The 12,815-nt window shown below is 46.5% G+C and overlaps 1 protein-coding gene across 10 annotated transcripts in view; it reads left to right on the top strand.

Moving 5' to 3' along the window:
- Nucleotides 1–12,815, top strand: part of TSPAN11 (tetraspanin 11) — a 219,058-nt gene that overhangs the window by 138,627 nt on the left and 67,616 nt on the right. For 4 of the 10 annotated variants that reach the window (XM_084623709.1, XM_084623703.1, XM_084623705.1 and 1 more), the window contains one exon: nt 2,839–2,937. The exons of the other annotated variants lie outside the window; for them this stretch is intronic. In XM_084623709.1, coding sequence (XP_084479835.1) covers nt 2,839–2,937 — 99 coding nt within the window. The remainder of the gene's footprint in view (nt 1–2,838; nt 2,938–12,815) is intronic. 10 annotated transcript variants of the gene reach the window in all.

Genomic DNA, 12,815 nt, shown 5'->3' with positions numbered 1-12,815 from the left:
CCCCCGTGCATCCAGACCTCTCATACTCCAACACCCCTGCCAAGCCTCACCTCGTAGACCCAGAACCCCCCTAGCCCTCCATACCCAAACCCCACCCTACTGAACCTCAACCCCTGCATCTGGAGCCTCCCTGCACTCAAACCTCCACCCTGATGAGCCCCACATCCAGACACCCACACTACTGACCCCCAACTAGCTGCACTCAGACCCTCCACTCCACCAAGGCCCACTCCCCCAGACTCCCCAGCTGAGACCCCCCACACCCTCCACTGAGCCCCAACTACCTTCACCTGGAAGCCCCTACAGCGTCCCATTGCCCCTGTACCTGGAACCACACCCTCAACGAGCCTCTGTGCATCCAGATCCCACCACACCTAGATTCCCCCACTGAGCTGCCTGCACCCAGATTGTCCCACACAGAATCCTCTCACCTCACACCTGGATCCCCCCAAACTGAGCCCCTCCACACTTGGATTCTGCCTGCCCCACACCTAGTGTGCCTGGCACAGAGGCACATACCCGCATACCTTGGACGTCAGATGGGTGCTGGCCTTCTACATTGATAGAACAAAGCCTTTCTGTCAGTCAGCACAGTTGTTCGTTGCTGTAGATGACAGGATGAAAAGTTACCCAGTGTCAGCCCAGAGAATCTCATCTTGGATCACGGCCTGCATCCGCTACTGATACGAGCTGGCAAGGGTGCCCTCGCCAGCGATCATGATGGCTCATTCAACTAGAGTGCAGGCATCATCAGCTGCCTTCCTGGCGCAGGCGCCGATCCAAGAGATCTGTCGGGCTGCAACCTGGTTGTCCGTTGACACGTTCATGTCATACTACGTGCTGACCCAGCAGGCTTGAGACAATGCTGACTTCAGCAGAGCAGTGCGGCAAGACTGTGAACTCTCAGCCCACCTCCATTGATTCTGCTTGTGAGTCACCTAGAATGGAAGTGACATGAACAAGCACTCGAAGAAGAAAAAAACTGTTACCTACCTTTCATAACTGCTGTTCTTCGAAATGTGTTGTTCATGTCCATTCCCATTACCTGCCCCTCTGTCGGAGTTGTCGGCAAGAAGGAACTGAGAGGGCATAGGGCTGACATAGCGCAGAATCAGTGCAGCACTCCAGAGGGCGCCACAGCCGGCCCTACGGGTACCGCCAAGGCAAAAATCTCTGATGGCCGCGCACGTGGGTGCATGCACACTTAGAATGGAATGGCCCTGAGCAACACATCTCAAAGAACAACAGTTACCGGTTTTCCATTATTAACACGTTTGCCCAGTAGTATGTCCCATTGCCCCGTATCGGTCAGTCTTGTAAGAAAAGACAAGCATAGTGCGTACGGCACATGCACAGAGGGGAGTTTGGGTTGCCATAGGAACCTTAAATCTCAATTGCCTGACTCCTGTGAGTTTGAAATCTATAATGTAATGTTCCATTCATGTGGTTTATTGAATTCACTCTTCTATTTAGTTGTTTTTTTCTGAGGTCAAATCCTGTCATGCTAGGGCATGAGACCTTATAGAGCAAGGTGTATTATAATCCAAATTATCAGAAAGTTGCACATCTTGTATTTTCTAAGTGCTTCACAGACACTTTTCAGACACTGATTTGCTGTGTGATAGAGGGAATGATTCACAGATTTAAACCTGAAATTCAATTTTGGAGGACAGGAGATGTCAATATAATTATGTAAACATGTAACTCAGTGAAAGACAAACACTTCACACAGATGCTAAAAAGAAAGAAAAGAAAGAAAGAAAGAAAGCAGCAGCGTTTTATTTTCACTTTATCTCCTCACTCCATGTGATCTTCTTTCCCCCATGTGATATTTTTAACTTGCTCTCTCAAGTCATCCCACTCTCTGCTTGTAAAAATAGATCTGAAACCGTAAGTTTGGTAACAAACTGTGTGAAATGGCTTTTCTTGTATTGGAGTCTATTGCTACTTTATAATCTTCCCCCACATCTAAATTGAATTGATTTGTCATTGCTCCTTTAAAGGAGTTCTTTCTGACTCTTGATGCAGTAAACACAGAAGAGATGTATGAAAAGAGGGAATGTTGTCCAGTGGTTAAAGAAGGAAACCTTGAGGCAAGACTCCTGGGCAAGACTTTAAGAAATGCCCCCAGTTAGGCTCCTAACATCCATTTTTCGCTACCTAGATATCATGCCTGATTTTTCAAAGGTGCTGAACACCCAGCAGCTCCTCCATGAATTTTGTGGGAGCTGCTGGGTGCTCAACCCCTTTGATAATCAGGCAAGATATTTAGGCACTGAGAAAAGGATTTAGGAGCCCAACTCTAGCTAACTATTTCTGGATATCTTAATCGTGGATTCTAGCATGCGCTGTGCCACTATCTTACTGTATGGGCTTGGGCAAGTCTCTTAGCCTCTCAGTCCCTTGGTTTACAAATCTGTAAAGTAAATACTACCCTCACTGGGCTTGACTCAACTGGTGTTTATAAAGCACTTTGAGACAGTTGGATGAAAGTGCTCAGTATTTCAATTCTTAGTTTATGAATTAATAATGCAAAATATGTCAATTCTGGAGACTTGCCCAAAAAATAGGCAGAACTGTGCACCAGGTTATCTGAGGGTATTTTTACAAGTACAAGCTGAGGAAGCAAGTGGGTTCCAGAGACTCAGGCAGCATTGCCTAGCATAAATAGGTTGCTTACTAATAATATTGGCTAGTTGAGATTTTCCCCTCCTCCCTAAAATCAAAAGAAGGGCATGTTTTCCCCTAAGCTGATCCATGTCTGAATATTACTGTTATTATTATAAGAGTCACAAGCTTCAAAGCACTTTACAGGATTGCAATCATCTGTATATGCAGGTAGCCATTGCTTCACCCACCACCAAATTGCAGATTCCTCTGGGGTGGAATTCTGCAACCAGGAGCGAGCATTCCCAACAAAATAAACTAAGCTTTAAGGTAAGAAATGAAGATTATATTACCAAGAAAAAGCAACTATTGGGAATTTTCAGTAGGCAGAACGCAATTACCCATGCTGGAATTTGGCCAGGATACTGGGATCTAAAATCCTTCCATTGCTAAAAGTGCAAAGGGAATAATGAGTAGGACTTGACTCACGAAAGCTTATGCTCTAATAAATTGGTTAGTCTCTAAGGTGCCACAAGTACTCCTTTTCTTTTTGCGAATACAGACTAACACGGCTGTTACTCTGAAACTTGACTTTTATGGGCATTTTCCCTAACTAAAAACTGCACGATTATTTTGGCCCAGAGTGAAGTTTTCCTCCACTTGCCATGTAAGTGGGTTACATTGTTAAGTTCAGCACTTATCAGGTAGGTTATGAGTGCTTTATCAGAAGTTATCTACCCCAACTAATCCTTCGCACAGTCCACTGGCCATTTGCTTCTCACAGTTGGGAAGGATGGATGTAATCACAGTTGTAATCAGTGGAGAGAGGCGATCTAGCCAGCTGCTGCTTCCATCTAAGAGAATGAACATTTTCAAGATGTGCAAGTGGAGTTGTTAAGGAGGGACATCTTGCAAAAGTCAACCTTGTGGCTTTCACAGCATTTAGGGACGTTGGCAGGACACTTTCCACCTTCCTCTAGTCACTGAAGGAAGGGTAAAGCACAGGAGTGAAGGGGAGGACAGAGCCGCTGGTGCTTCTGAAGGGTCGGGGCTGTGGAGAAAAGATGGTGGAGCTGCTCCTCTGGCTTGCGAGAGTTGAGAGGCAGCAGGTGGGATGATACAGTGACACTCAGCTTATTATGAAGTGGTTTCATGCAAATCCCCATTTTCCTTTTAGGGAATGTCACTGTAGACAATATTGTGTTACTGCACCACAGAAGGTGAGGATTTAGTTGTATTAAAGTCAGGAGGCTGGATTCTCAAAACAACTTTAATTCTTTCTTCTTGCATGTCAGCTTCGCAACAGGGCTTTCAACACAAGGGCTGGGAATTTTTCTACTACACTGAATCCACATGAGTCCCGTTCCACAGGTTTTCAGGTCCCAAAGCAGAAAAATCTCATAATAATAAATAGCTGTAAGACAACGTAGAAGACTGACAGATGGGTTTTGCTGCCCCTTAATGTCAGATCTCTCTATATCTGACAATCATAGAATATCAGGCTTGGAAGGGACCTCAGGTCATCATCTAGTCCTTATCTATATGCTAGAGGCTGGACAACAGAGTCTTTCTTAGGACTTGTCTACGCTCTTCCTGAATAACTCTATATGTAGACAAGCCTTTAGACAGACAGACAGAGGCAGACTGTCTCTTCCCGCTGCTAGTTGTTGCACCATCTAGGCACTGCAGGGCACTACCTCCTTTCAACAACATAACTGGCTTCCCTTATGACATTTGATTTTACTCACCAATATAGTCTATTTTATGTAGCTCTCCCTTTTTTAGTATCACTGTTGCCTAGAGTGAGTTCAGTTTTTCAATATTTCCACTGATGGAGCCTCAATGCCCTCTCATGGCAGCTGTTCCACTGTCAAATTGCTTTTTCAGAGAGCTTTTCTTTCTCAGTAAGTGAAACTTGTTCCTTTCTATCTACATGCCATTACTTTTTATACTACAGTTGTGGTTACTCTCAGACTGAGACTTACCGTTCCTTTGTATCTCTTTTTTATCATTTATTTACATAGCGCTCTCATATTACTCTCTCTTCATAAAAATGTATTATGGAAAACAGTACTGACATGGGATTGACTCAGTCCATCAGAGTTCAGGGTTTTTTCACATTTATGGACGCACAGCTGTTGTTTTTCTCAGTTATGCAGTTTCCTTTACTCTCATTGGTATATGTGTCTGTTTTTGCATAATCATTTACAATTATATTTCCATCATTTTACAGTATGCAGATTCCTTCACTCTGATTGGCTGACGCATATTATACTATGGAGATGTCTCTCCCATAGTGTGAACATGAAAATCTCTTGATTAGCTACTATAATCCCTCTGCTCTGGGTGGCCCCATACTCAGAATTTTCAAGCTCCTGGCCAGCCACAATGACCTTACGTCAGTTTCTCATGCCTCACAGTTTTTTGGTTGGACGTACATTTTCACTTCCCTATTAATGTTTTCTTTTTTTATTTTAAAATTAGGAAAAACGAAGTGTAACACAGACAGGCAAAATGAGGTATGGTATCCTGTAGTTCGGAACAGGCGTTATCTTTTCTTGGGACACCATTAAACTTAATTATTGTAATATTTAGCACTTTACATCTTCAAAGCTCTGGCCAAACATAGCTCTTGGAGCCTAACACAAATCTGTAGGCAAGTAAGTCCTATCCCCATTTTAAAGACAGGGGAACAGATACATAAGGCCTGGATTTCATAGATACTGAACACCAATGGCTCCCACTGACTTCCTTTGGAGTTGTGGGTACGCAGCACTTTTGAAAATCAGGCCCAGAGAGGTCAAGGGCTAAATTGTGCCTTTCAGGTACAGTCACTCCAAGGTCAGGAGCTGTTAGGGTTCAGCCTTGAGCAGTGCAGAGGCACACTGCTCCAGGGGAAAGCTCAGGGAGGCACAATTTAACCCCTGCTTCCTGGTGTATAGGAGAAGTTTGCAGTCCGTATGTGAAGCATCCCCACAAGTCCACACATCCTACATTAGTGATGTGCACTCTCCAGGCATGCTCACAAGGAACAGTCTCTGCTCTCCTTCAAGTGCCGGGACTTCTGTTTTGACTGGCCTTTGTACAGGGCATGCAGGAGGCTCTGTCTGCCCCTCCCTGCACAGCCATGGAAGCCCAGTCACTGGTCATATGTGACTTTTTGCAAGACTATACAGTGAGGCAAGTGAAGAGCTGCCATTAAAACACAAAAGTGCCGGAAGCACAGTCCTGTACACAGCCCATAGACTTTGCTGCCTTTCTGCAATGGAGGGATAACATGCAAGGTGTGGCTTCCACAAACAGCATTCAAAAACACTTCTGTTTGGGGGTCTGTGTGGGAGAGAGAGACAGAGAGAATAGAATGAAAGGAGAGAGAGCGAGAGAGAGAGAGAGAGAGAGAGAGATTTTGTGCCTGGTTTCAAGCACAACAGCCAAGCAGTTCAATCCACACTCATTTTGCCTTGGGATAACCCATTCAAACCAATCCTCATTCCTTGCATGGAGTCTCTGGTCTCAAAAAGTTGGGAGTAACCTAGGCTATATCATGTAATAAATGACAAAGGTCTCAGTAAGGAGATGCAGACCACGGTGGAAATAACTGTTCCCTTTTAAACCTACGCCTAACAGGGTTTTCTTTATAGCCATTGCTGAAATCTTTGAAGATCACCAGCAAATGTGAAATGCCTTATTACAGAAAGGCAGCTTTGAAAATCTCAGATGAGAGGATTAGGAAACCTACTTCCCATTCATTTTAATGGGAATTGGACATCCAAATCCCTTAGGTCACTTTCAGAATCTCAAGTTAAATTTCCAAAGTGTGCTGAATATTCCCAATAGCTGGGATGAAGGTGGCATTCAGTACATTACCGAGAAGCTCACTTGGCTTGCTTTTTTTAGGTCCATACTCCATACTGCTGTCCCGGTTCCACTCCAGCGCAATTCTGTTGTTCTGATGGCATAGCTACCACAGAACTTTACTGGGGCAGAGAGCCAGCTGTAAGGCCATCAGGCAAGTTTGTTTGCCGGGGTTTTCCAAAATATTCGTATTTATTATTCACTGAGTAGATGCCGCCGTGTACTCTACTTAGGTGTGCGCACACCCAGCACAATAGAGCCAGAGTACTTTGCCTAGCAATACCCGAGGGGCAATGCTCATGCCCTGCAACCCTAACCCCTCCTCCGGCTCTATAAGGGTGGGGCCACTGCAATCCTCCCCATTCCCTCTCCCTGCCCACGGCTCGAGTCAGAGCTCCGTGTGGCGGTTTCCTCCTCATGCTTTCGGTCTGAGACAGTAGTTAGTAGTACCGTAGTTTAAGTGTTGTGTTAGTAATAGCAATAGTAGTTGGCTGCCCGGTGCGATGCTTTCACCAGGGGTCAGGCATTGTCTGGTGTGGGGGGGGGGGGGGCATCCCAAACAGCGATCCCCACACAAGGTGCTTGTTGTGTCTCAGTGAAGAACGCATTAAAAAGCAGTGCTCCATATGCAAGTCGCTCACCAAGAGGGCTCAGGTGGCAAGAGACTTGTGGCTGAAGCAGACCTGCTGGAACAGTCCAAGAAGTCCACGTCTGATCGGCAGTCACCCATGCTCAGGAGTCATTCTCCTTTCTCTGGTACAGGAATTAAGAAGTCCCATAAAATGAATCGGGACCATTCCGAGGCTGGGGGAGATTTCTCATCTTCTAAGAGGAGTGCTGACCAGTACCGTTGTCCCTTTGGCACATGGGAAGGAACAGGTCTGTCCCCACCCACCCCCCAGTACTGCACTGAGAGCAGCAAGAACCCGTACCATCGACTCCGGTTCCGGCCCTGGGGCATCCGTTGAGTCTGGTACTGATGACGTTAACACCGATGCCAACTGTCTCCATGCTGGCAGCATATCAGGAGGCATCAGACCCGCTTTGCCTCTCAGTCCCAGACTCTCCACTGGTTCAAGAGTTCACTGGTGCCATGACTTCTACCACCTCATCCTCTGTTGTGCCCTGCAGCTCGCACCACCCAGGCCTCAGACTGGGGAGTCGAGGCTTGCACGAGGCCCAGTACCATCGGTATTGAGAATGGCATCTGTCCTGCATTCAGGACAGGAACTCCTGGCCCAGTGCCAGCTGGCTACCAATGCCTTATCCATATGCCCAGTGGCCCGCTTAGGATGCTCCTCAGTCCCTGCAGTCTCGCTTCTTGATCCGCTCCAGAGCGAGATCACCAGATCTGACAGTGACTTCCTCTCCCAAACCATCTCAGCTGCAAGCAACCCCTGAGCCCATTCCTCCTGGACCTCCAAGGGTATTCAGACCAGATCCTGTAGTGTAGTGCAAGAATAGGACCATGGCTTAAATTCAGCCAGAGCTGTTCAGGGCAACACTCCGTTAAATATTTTCCCTTGACTCCAGCCTGTTGCTGTTGGTTTTCAACCAGAGGTCCTCAGCCCTCTGGAGGGCCATGAGCCAGATGCAGGGGGTCCACAGGGCTCCGCAAGGCTGAAGCCCTGAGACCCTCTACCCGCAGCTGAAACGAGAGCCCCAAATGGGAGGGGGAGTATGGGGAGCTCCAGGAAATACTCAATGAGTATTTAAGTCCTGAATAGGACCCATAGCTTGCTCAGAAAACCTCCTCCTCCTCCTCCCTAGTTGACTCTACCATGCAGGAATTGTCTTATCCCTCTGTGCCTGAGGACTTCAAGGCATACCCGGCCCTCCTGAGGTATAGGGTCACTACTTTGGGTATCCAAAGGCACAATCCCTGCAGGAGAATACACATAAGATACTGGATATTCTCCAATCATGAGCTCCTGGGAGAATAGCCCTCCCAATAAATGAGGCTCTTTTGGGACCTGCAAAGGCCCTGTGGAATTCTCCGGCTGCATTGCCTCCCACAGTGAAACATTTGGAGAAGTGGCACTTCATTCCCATACAGGGTTTTGAGGGTTACTTCTCCCACCCTGCCCCTAACTCTCTGGTGGTGACTGCAGCAAATGACAGGGCACAGCAGGGAAGGTATTAGTCCACCCCTAAGAACAAAGAATCTAAGAGGATGGATTTAATGGAGAGGAAGATTTATACCTTCTCTTTCCTGCAAATGTGCATCGCAAACCAGCTGGTATTGCTCTCTAAATATGACTGTCAATTGGGCATCCACGTCTAAGTTCGTGGACCTGTTGCCAGAACTCTCTAGGCATTTAGTGCAGAAGACTGTACAGTGGCCAAAACCTCATTGCCGTTAGCTCTGGCCATGGCGGATGCCACAGCCAGAATCTATCATCTGCATCATCATCCCTTGGACAGTATCATCTGACTTCCTCTGCTGATCCTGGACTCTTTTATGTAGATAGATAGTTCAGGACAATGTGTGCCAGGGTGTTCCCTTTCTGCAGTCCCTACCAACCTGGATTGATTGTCACCAGTGCCTCCTTAATAGGTTGGGAAGTGGACTCAAGGCCTGTGGTTGGAACTGGAAGCTTCTCTGCATATCAGTGGTCCTGGAACTTCATGTCATCTACAATGCCGGTCAGGCCCTTTGAGATCACATCAGGGACTCGGAGGTGCATATCCTTACTGACAATATGATGTATTATGTGAACAAATGTGGGGAGCACATTTCAATGTGCTGTGTCAGGAGGCAATCAAGTTCTGGCAGTTTTGCACTGGCAAAAAACATTGCCCTTGTGGCCGATCACTTGCCGGGGATCCAGAATCACGTGGCAAATCACCTCAGCAGAAATTTCTCCCTGAATCACAAATGGTCCCTGAAGCCCAGCATCTTGTAGCCCAGTTTTGCAGTGTGGAGCATCCCAACAATCAGCCTGTTTGCCACAAGAGACCACAAGAAATGCCAGCTTTTCTGCTCCTGAGTTTTGCAAACTACGTGATAAGCATTGCCTGGTGGACTGGTTAAAGACCTGTGAGTCAGGAGCTCTAACCTGGCCCTGATGCTCACCTTCTTTGTAACCTTGGGCAGGTCTCTTAGACTCTATGCTCTGTAGGGCCAAGCCTGTCTTTATTTGTGTGTCTTGTACAGCACTGAGATCATTAACACACAACGGTGAGGATTCATTATTAATGTTCAGAAAATGCCAACATGTTTATACTGCACCAGGAGCCCCATTCCGCCACCCTCTCTCCAGCCAGGGGAGCTGGTGAAAGTGATGATAGACTGGCTTCTCCACATATGTGGCTTGAAGCCTCCACCCCAACTCTGTCACGCGTTGGTGACTTCCCATTCCCACCTGCCATGACGCCTCCCAGTCAGCTACTCTATACAAGCTCTCAAGTAAGTCCCCCCCGATACACTTAGTATGGGATTTTCTAAAGCACTCAGTGTTGGCCTAACTCTGCTCCCACTGAAGTCATCGATTACCATTGAGCAAGAGTTACACCAAAGCTGAGCGCTTTTTAAAATCCCACCCCCAGAATCAAATACACAGGGTAAGGTGAAGGAGGAATGGGCGCATTTTTTTCCCCTTTCCCTTACTCCCTGGCTGCCAAGCCCTTCTTGTGCCTAACGCCACAACCCCACTCATACTTTCCGTGTGCTCACCATGACACACGTGCCATATTGTCATTTTGGAAAGCTGGCCACGCTGTTGGTCAGTGGTGGTGCATCACTGCTAACCAGGAGGCCAGATGCTTAAATTTCAAGGCTGGCTCTCAGCTAGCTTGCAATAAACAGCCAGCATTGGCGCTATGTGAGCTCCTGCTATGTGAGCTCACAGGGAGGGGCAGCTGGAGCACTCTCATCCCTGGTTGGAACATAAATGTTATCACGGATGGTAGTGGCCCTGCATGAAGAAACGTGCTTTGATGATGCAATGGGCCTTGGAGCTAGGCATTTACTGGATTATTTGTATTGAGCAGTTTACACATAAACCCCTGAATACAGAGGCTGCGATTTTCAAAGGAACCAAAATGAGTGAGGTGCCCAAATCCCACTGAAATTCAGTGAGAGTTGGGTGCCTAACTCCCTGGGGATTTCTAAAGGACTTTCAATGGGATTGTGGTAGCTAACTGCCAGGCTTACTTCTTAAAATGAAAATGAAGGCTTTAAGCTGAAATTGCTACTTTATTATTTCCCCAGGTTTCTTTTAACCCCAGATTAAAATAAAATAACATAAACCCTGACTCTGCCTGCGGGCCTGTGACATGCTGTGCTATACTCTGCATAGTCCTACAGCTGCCAAACACGTTAACTCAGTCAGACAGGGCCTATGGTATTGTGCCAAGGAAGCATTATCAGGTGTAGGCCATTAGGGGTGATGATTAAGAGGAACGTAAATTATGTGATCTTATTTCAATTCCATTTCCATGAGCCATGTCTCACAGCACCTCCTTACACTCCAGTGCGTTAACTACAGAGGCCTTCTAATAAGAATCAATCATTATTAAATAAAATGCTGCTTATGCCCCTCTGAGGCTGTGTGTTTGATCTAGTTCTCCTTACGATGTACTTGTTTATATGGCCCCATCAGTTCAGTTTTGGAGCCCGTCACAGACAATGGATTTATCCCCACAGCACCTCTGTGAGGAAGGGAAGCATCACGCGCCTCCTTTTACAGAAGGGGAACTGAAGCATGGACAGGTTACATGACTTGCCCAAGGTCACCCAGCTGCAAGTTTGACTGGACCGGAGTCCTGTTCTTTTGAGTAGAGCTGGTTGAAAAATGTCCAGCAAAACTTTTTTCTGTCAAAAAAAAATGCCAATTTGTCTAAACAAAAATGTTTCATGGAAACAAGTTTTGATGAAAACTTCATTGGGAACTGTCTCAATTCCAGACTGCAGAAGGAGGGAGAAAGACGGAGAGAATGGAGGAGGAGAGAGATGGAAAGAGACTCCTGAAGAGCGTAACAGGGGTTCCCACACTGTAGTACATGTGACATCTCTGGGGGTACGCAGGCGCAATTGTGTAATGGTGGATTTTATTGATTATTTTATTTATTGCATTTTCATAATAGGTTACTCAGATGAAGCTTTAAAACTCTGTGGGAATTTATTATTTAAAAAATGGTAGTTAATTTACTTCAAGATGTACCAGTGAGAACACAGATACACAGAGATGCTGACATAGAGAGCCCTCACCTCCAGTCTCCATGCAGAATGGGTTCAGTTGCCCAGCAAGTGTTCAGTCTAACTGAGCTCAGAACTTAGCAAGCGGGGGGGAGGGGGGGAGTTTTCTGAACTGTGTTCAGTTTTATACGTCGCACTGTAACTATATCTGTATGTAACAGTGAAATATGGATGGATGACTAAAAGCAGGTAGTGTTAAGAAGAACACCCAAAGTATCGTGACGAGAAGAGTAGGAGTATGCATGCAGCTGGTAGATCTGGAAGGGGGTACACAATAAGAAAAGTTTTGGAACCTCTGACCTATAGGTAGGGCACTCACTTGAGATGTGGGGAGGCCCAGGTTCAAGTCAGGCAGAGCAGGGACCTGAACTCATGGCCTTCACCTGGGATGTGGGAGACCCAGGTTTTATTCCCTGCTCTGCCTGATTTGGAACAGGGGCTTCAACCTGAGTTCTCTACATCCTAAGTTAGGTCCCTGCCCACCCTGCTATTCTGGGCTGAAGAGTGTCTCACCCTTTTTTTTTTCCATGACAAATTTCAAACAGTCTCATTCTGCTGCAGAAAGAAACCAAATTTCAAAACCTCAAAACCATTCATGAAACAGAATTGTTGTTTTCCAGACAGCCTTTTTCCTGAGTCCCACTCCAGGGTCTTACCCACAAGTCTCCTTACTTTCCCTAGCTTGAACCTGGTTGGAGCAGCTGAATGTGTGATCTGAGGCATCCTTCTCCCACGTGCAGGTGGAAGAGAGCAGCATGATGGAGATTGTGGTTCTTAATCTTTTTCTTGCTCCATTAACGAATTTTAGTTTTTCTTCTTTTGAAACAGTTAGGTTTCAGCCACAGTTAGGCAGTGAAATTCCCCCAGGAGCTTGCTCTGAACTTCAGCACTGCACACAGAGCTTCATCAGTGTCTTCTTGGTGATGGTAGACAGGCCACTGGGACAAATGGGAGGAGACACTAAAACACAGGGATGTAAGAGTCTTCTGCACACTCTCAGTCTAACCACAAGCTGCCCAGCACATAGAAAGTGCCTTCAGTCTTTTTAATTCATCGGGTGTGCAGCTTGGAGGGATTTCCAGTCACATAATGTAAAATACTGATCATTCCACTTAACCTTGGACTATAAGGTGGATAGGAAGCTGGCTAGATT

The sequence above is a fragment of the Lepidochelys olivacea genome (genome assembly GCF_965140295.1).
Source record: "Lepidochelys olivacea isolate rLepOli2 genome assembly, chromosome: 1".
Classification (NCBI taxonomy): Eukaryota; Metazoa; Chordata; order Testudines; family Cheloniidae; genus Lepidochelys; species Lepidochelys olivacea.
The sequence above is the reverse complement of the archived record's forward strand: the minus strand, read 5'-3'. Positions and strand labels throughout refer to the sequence as shown.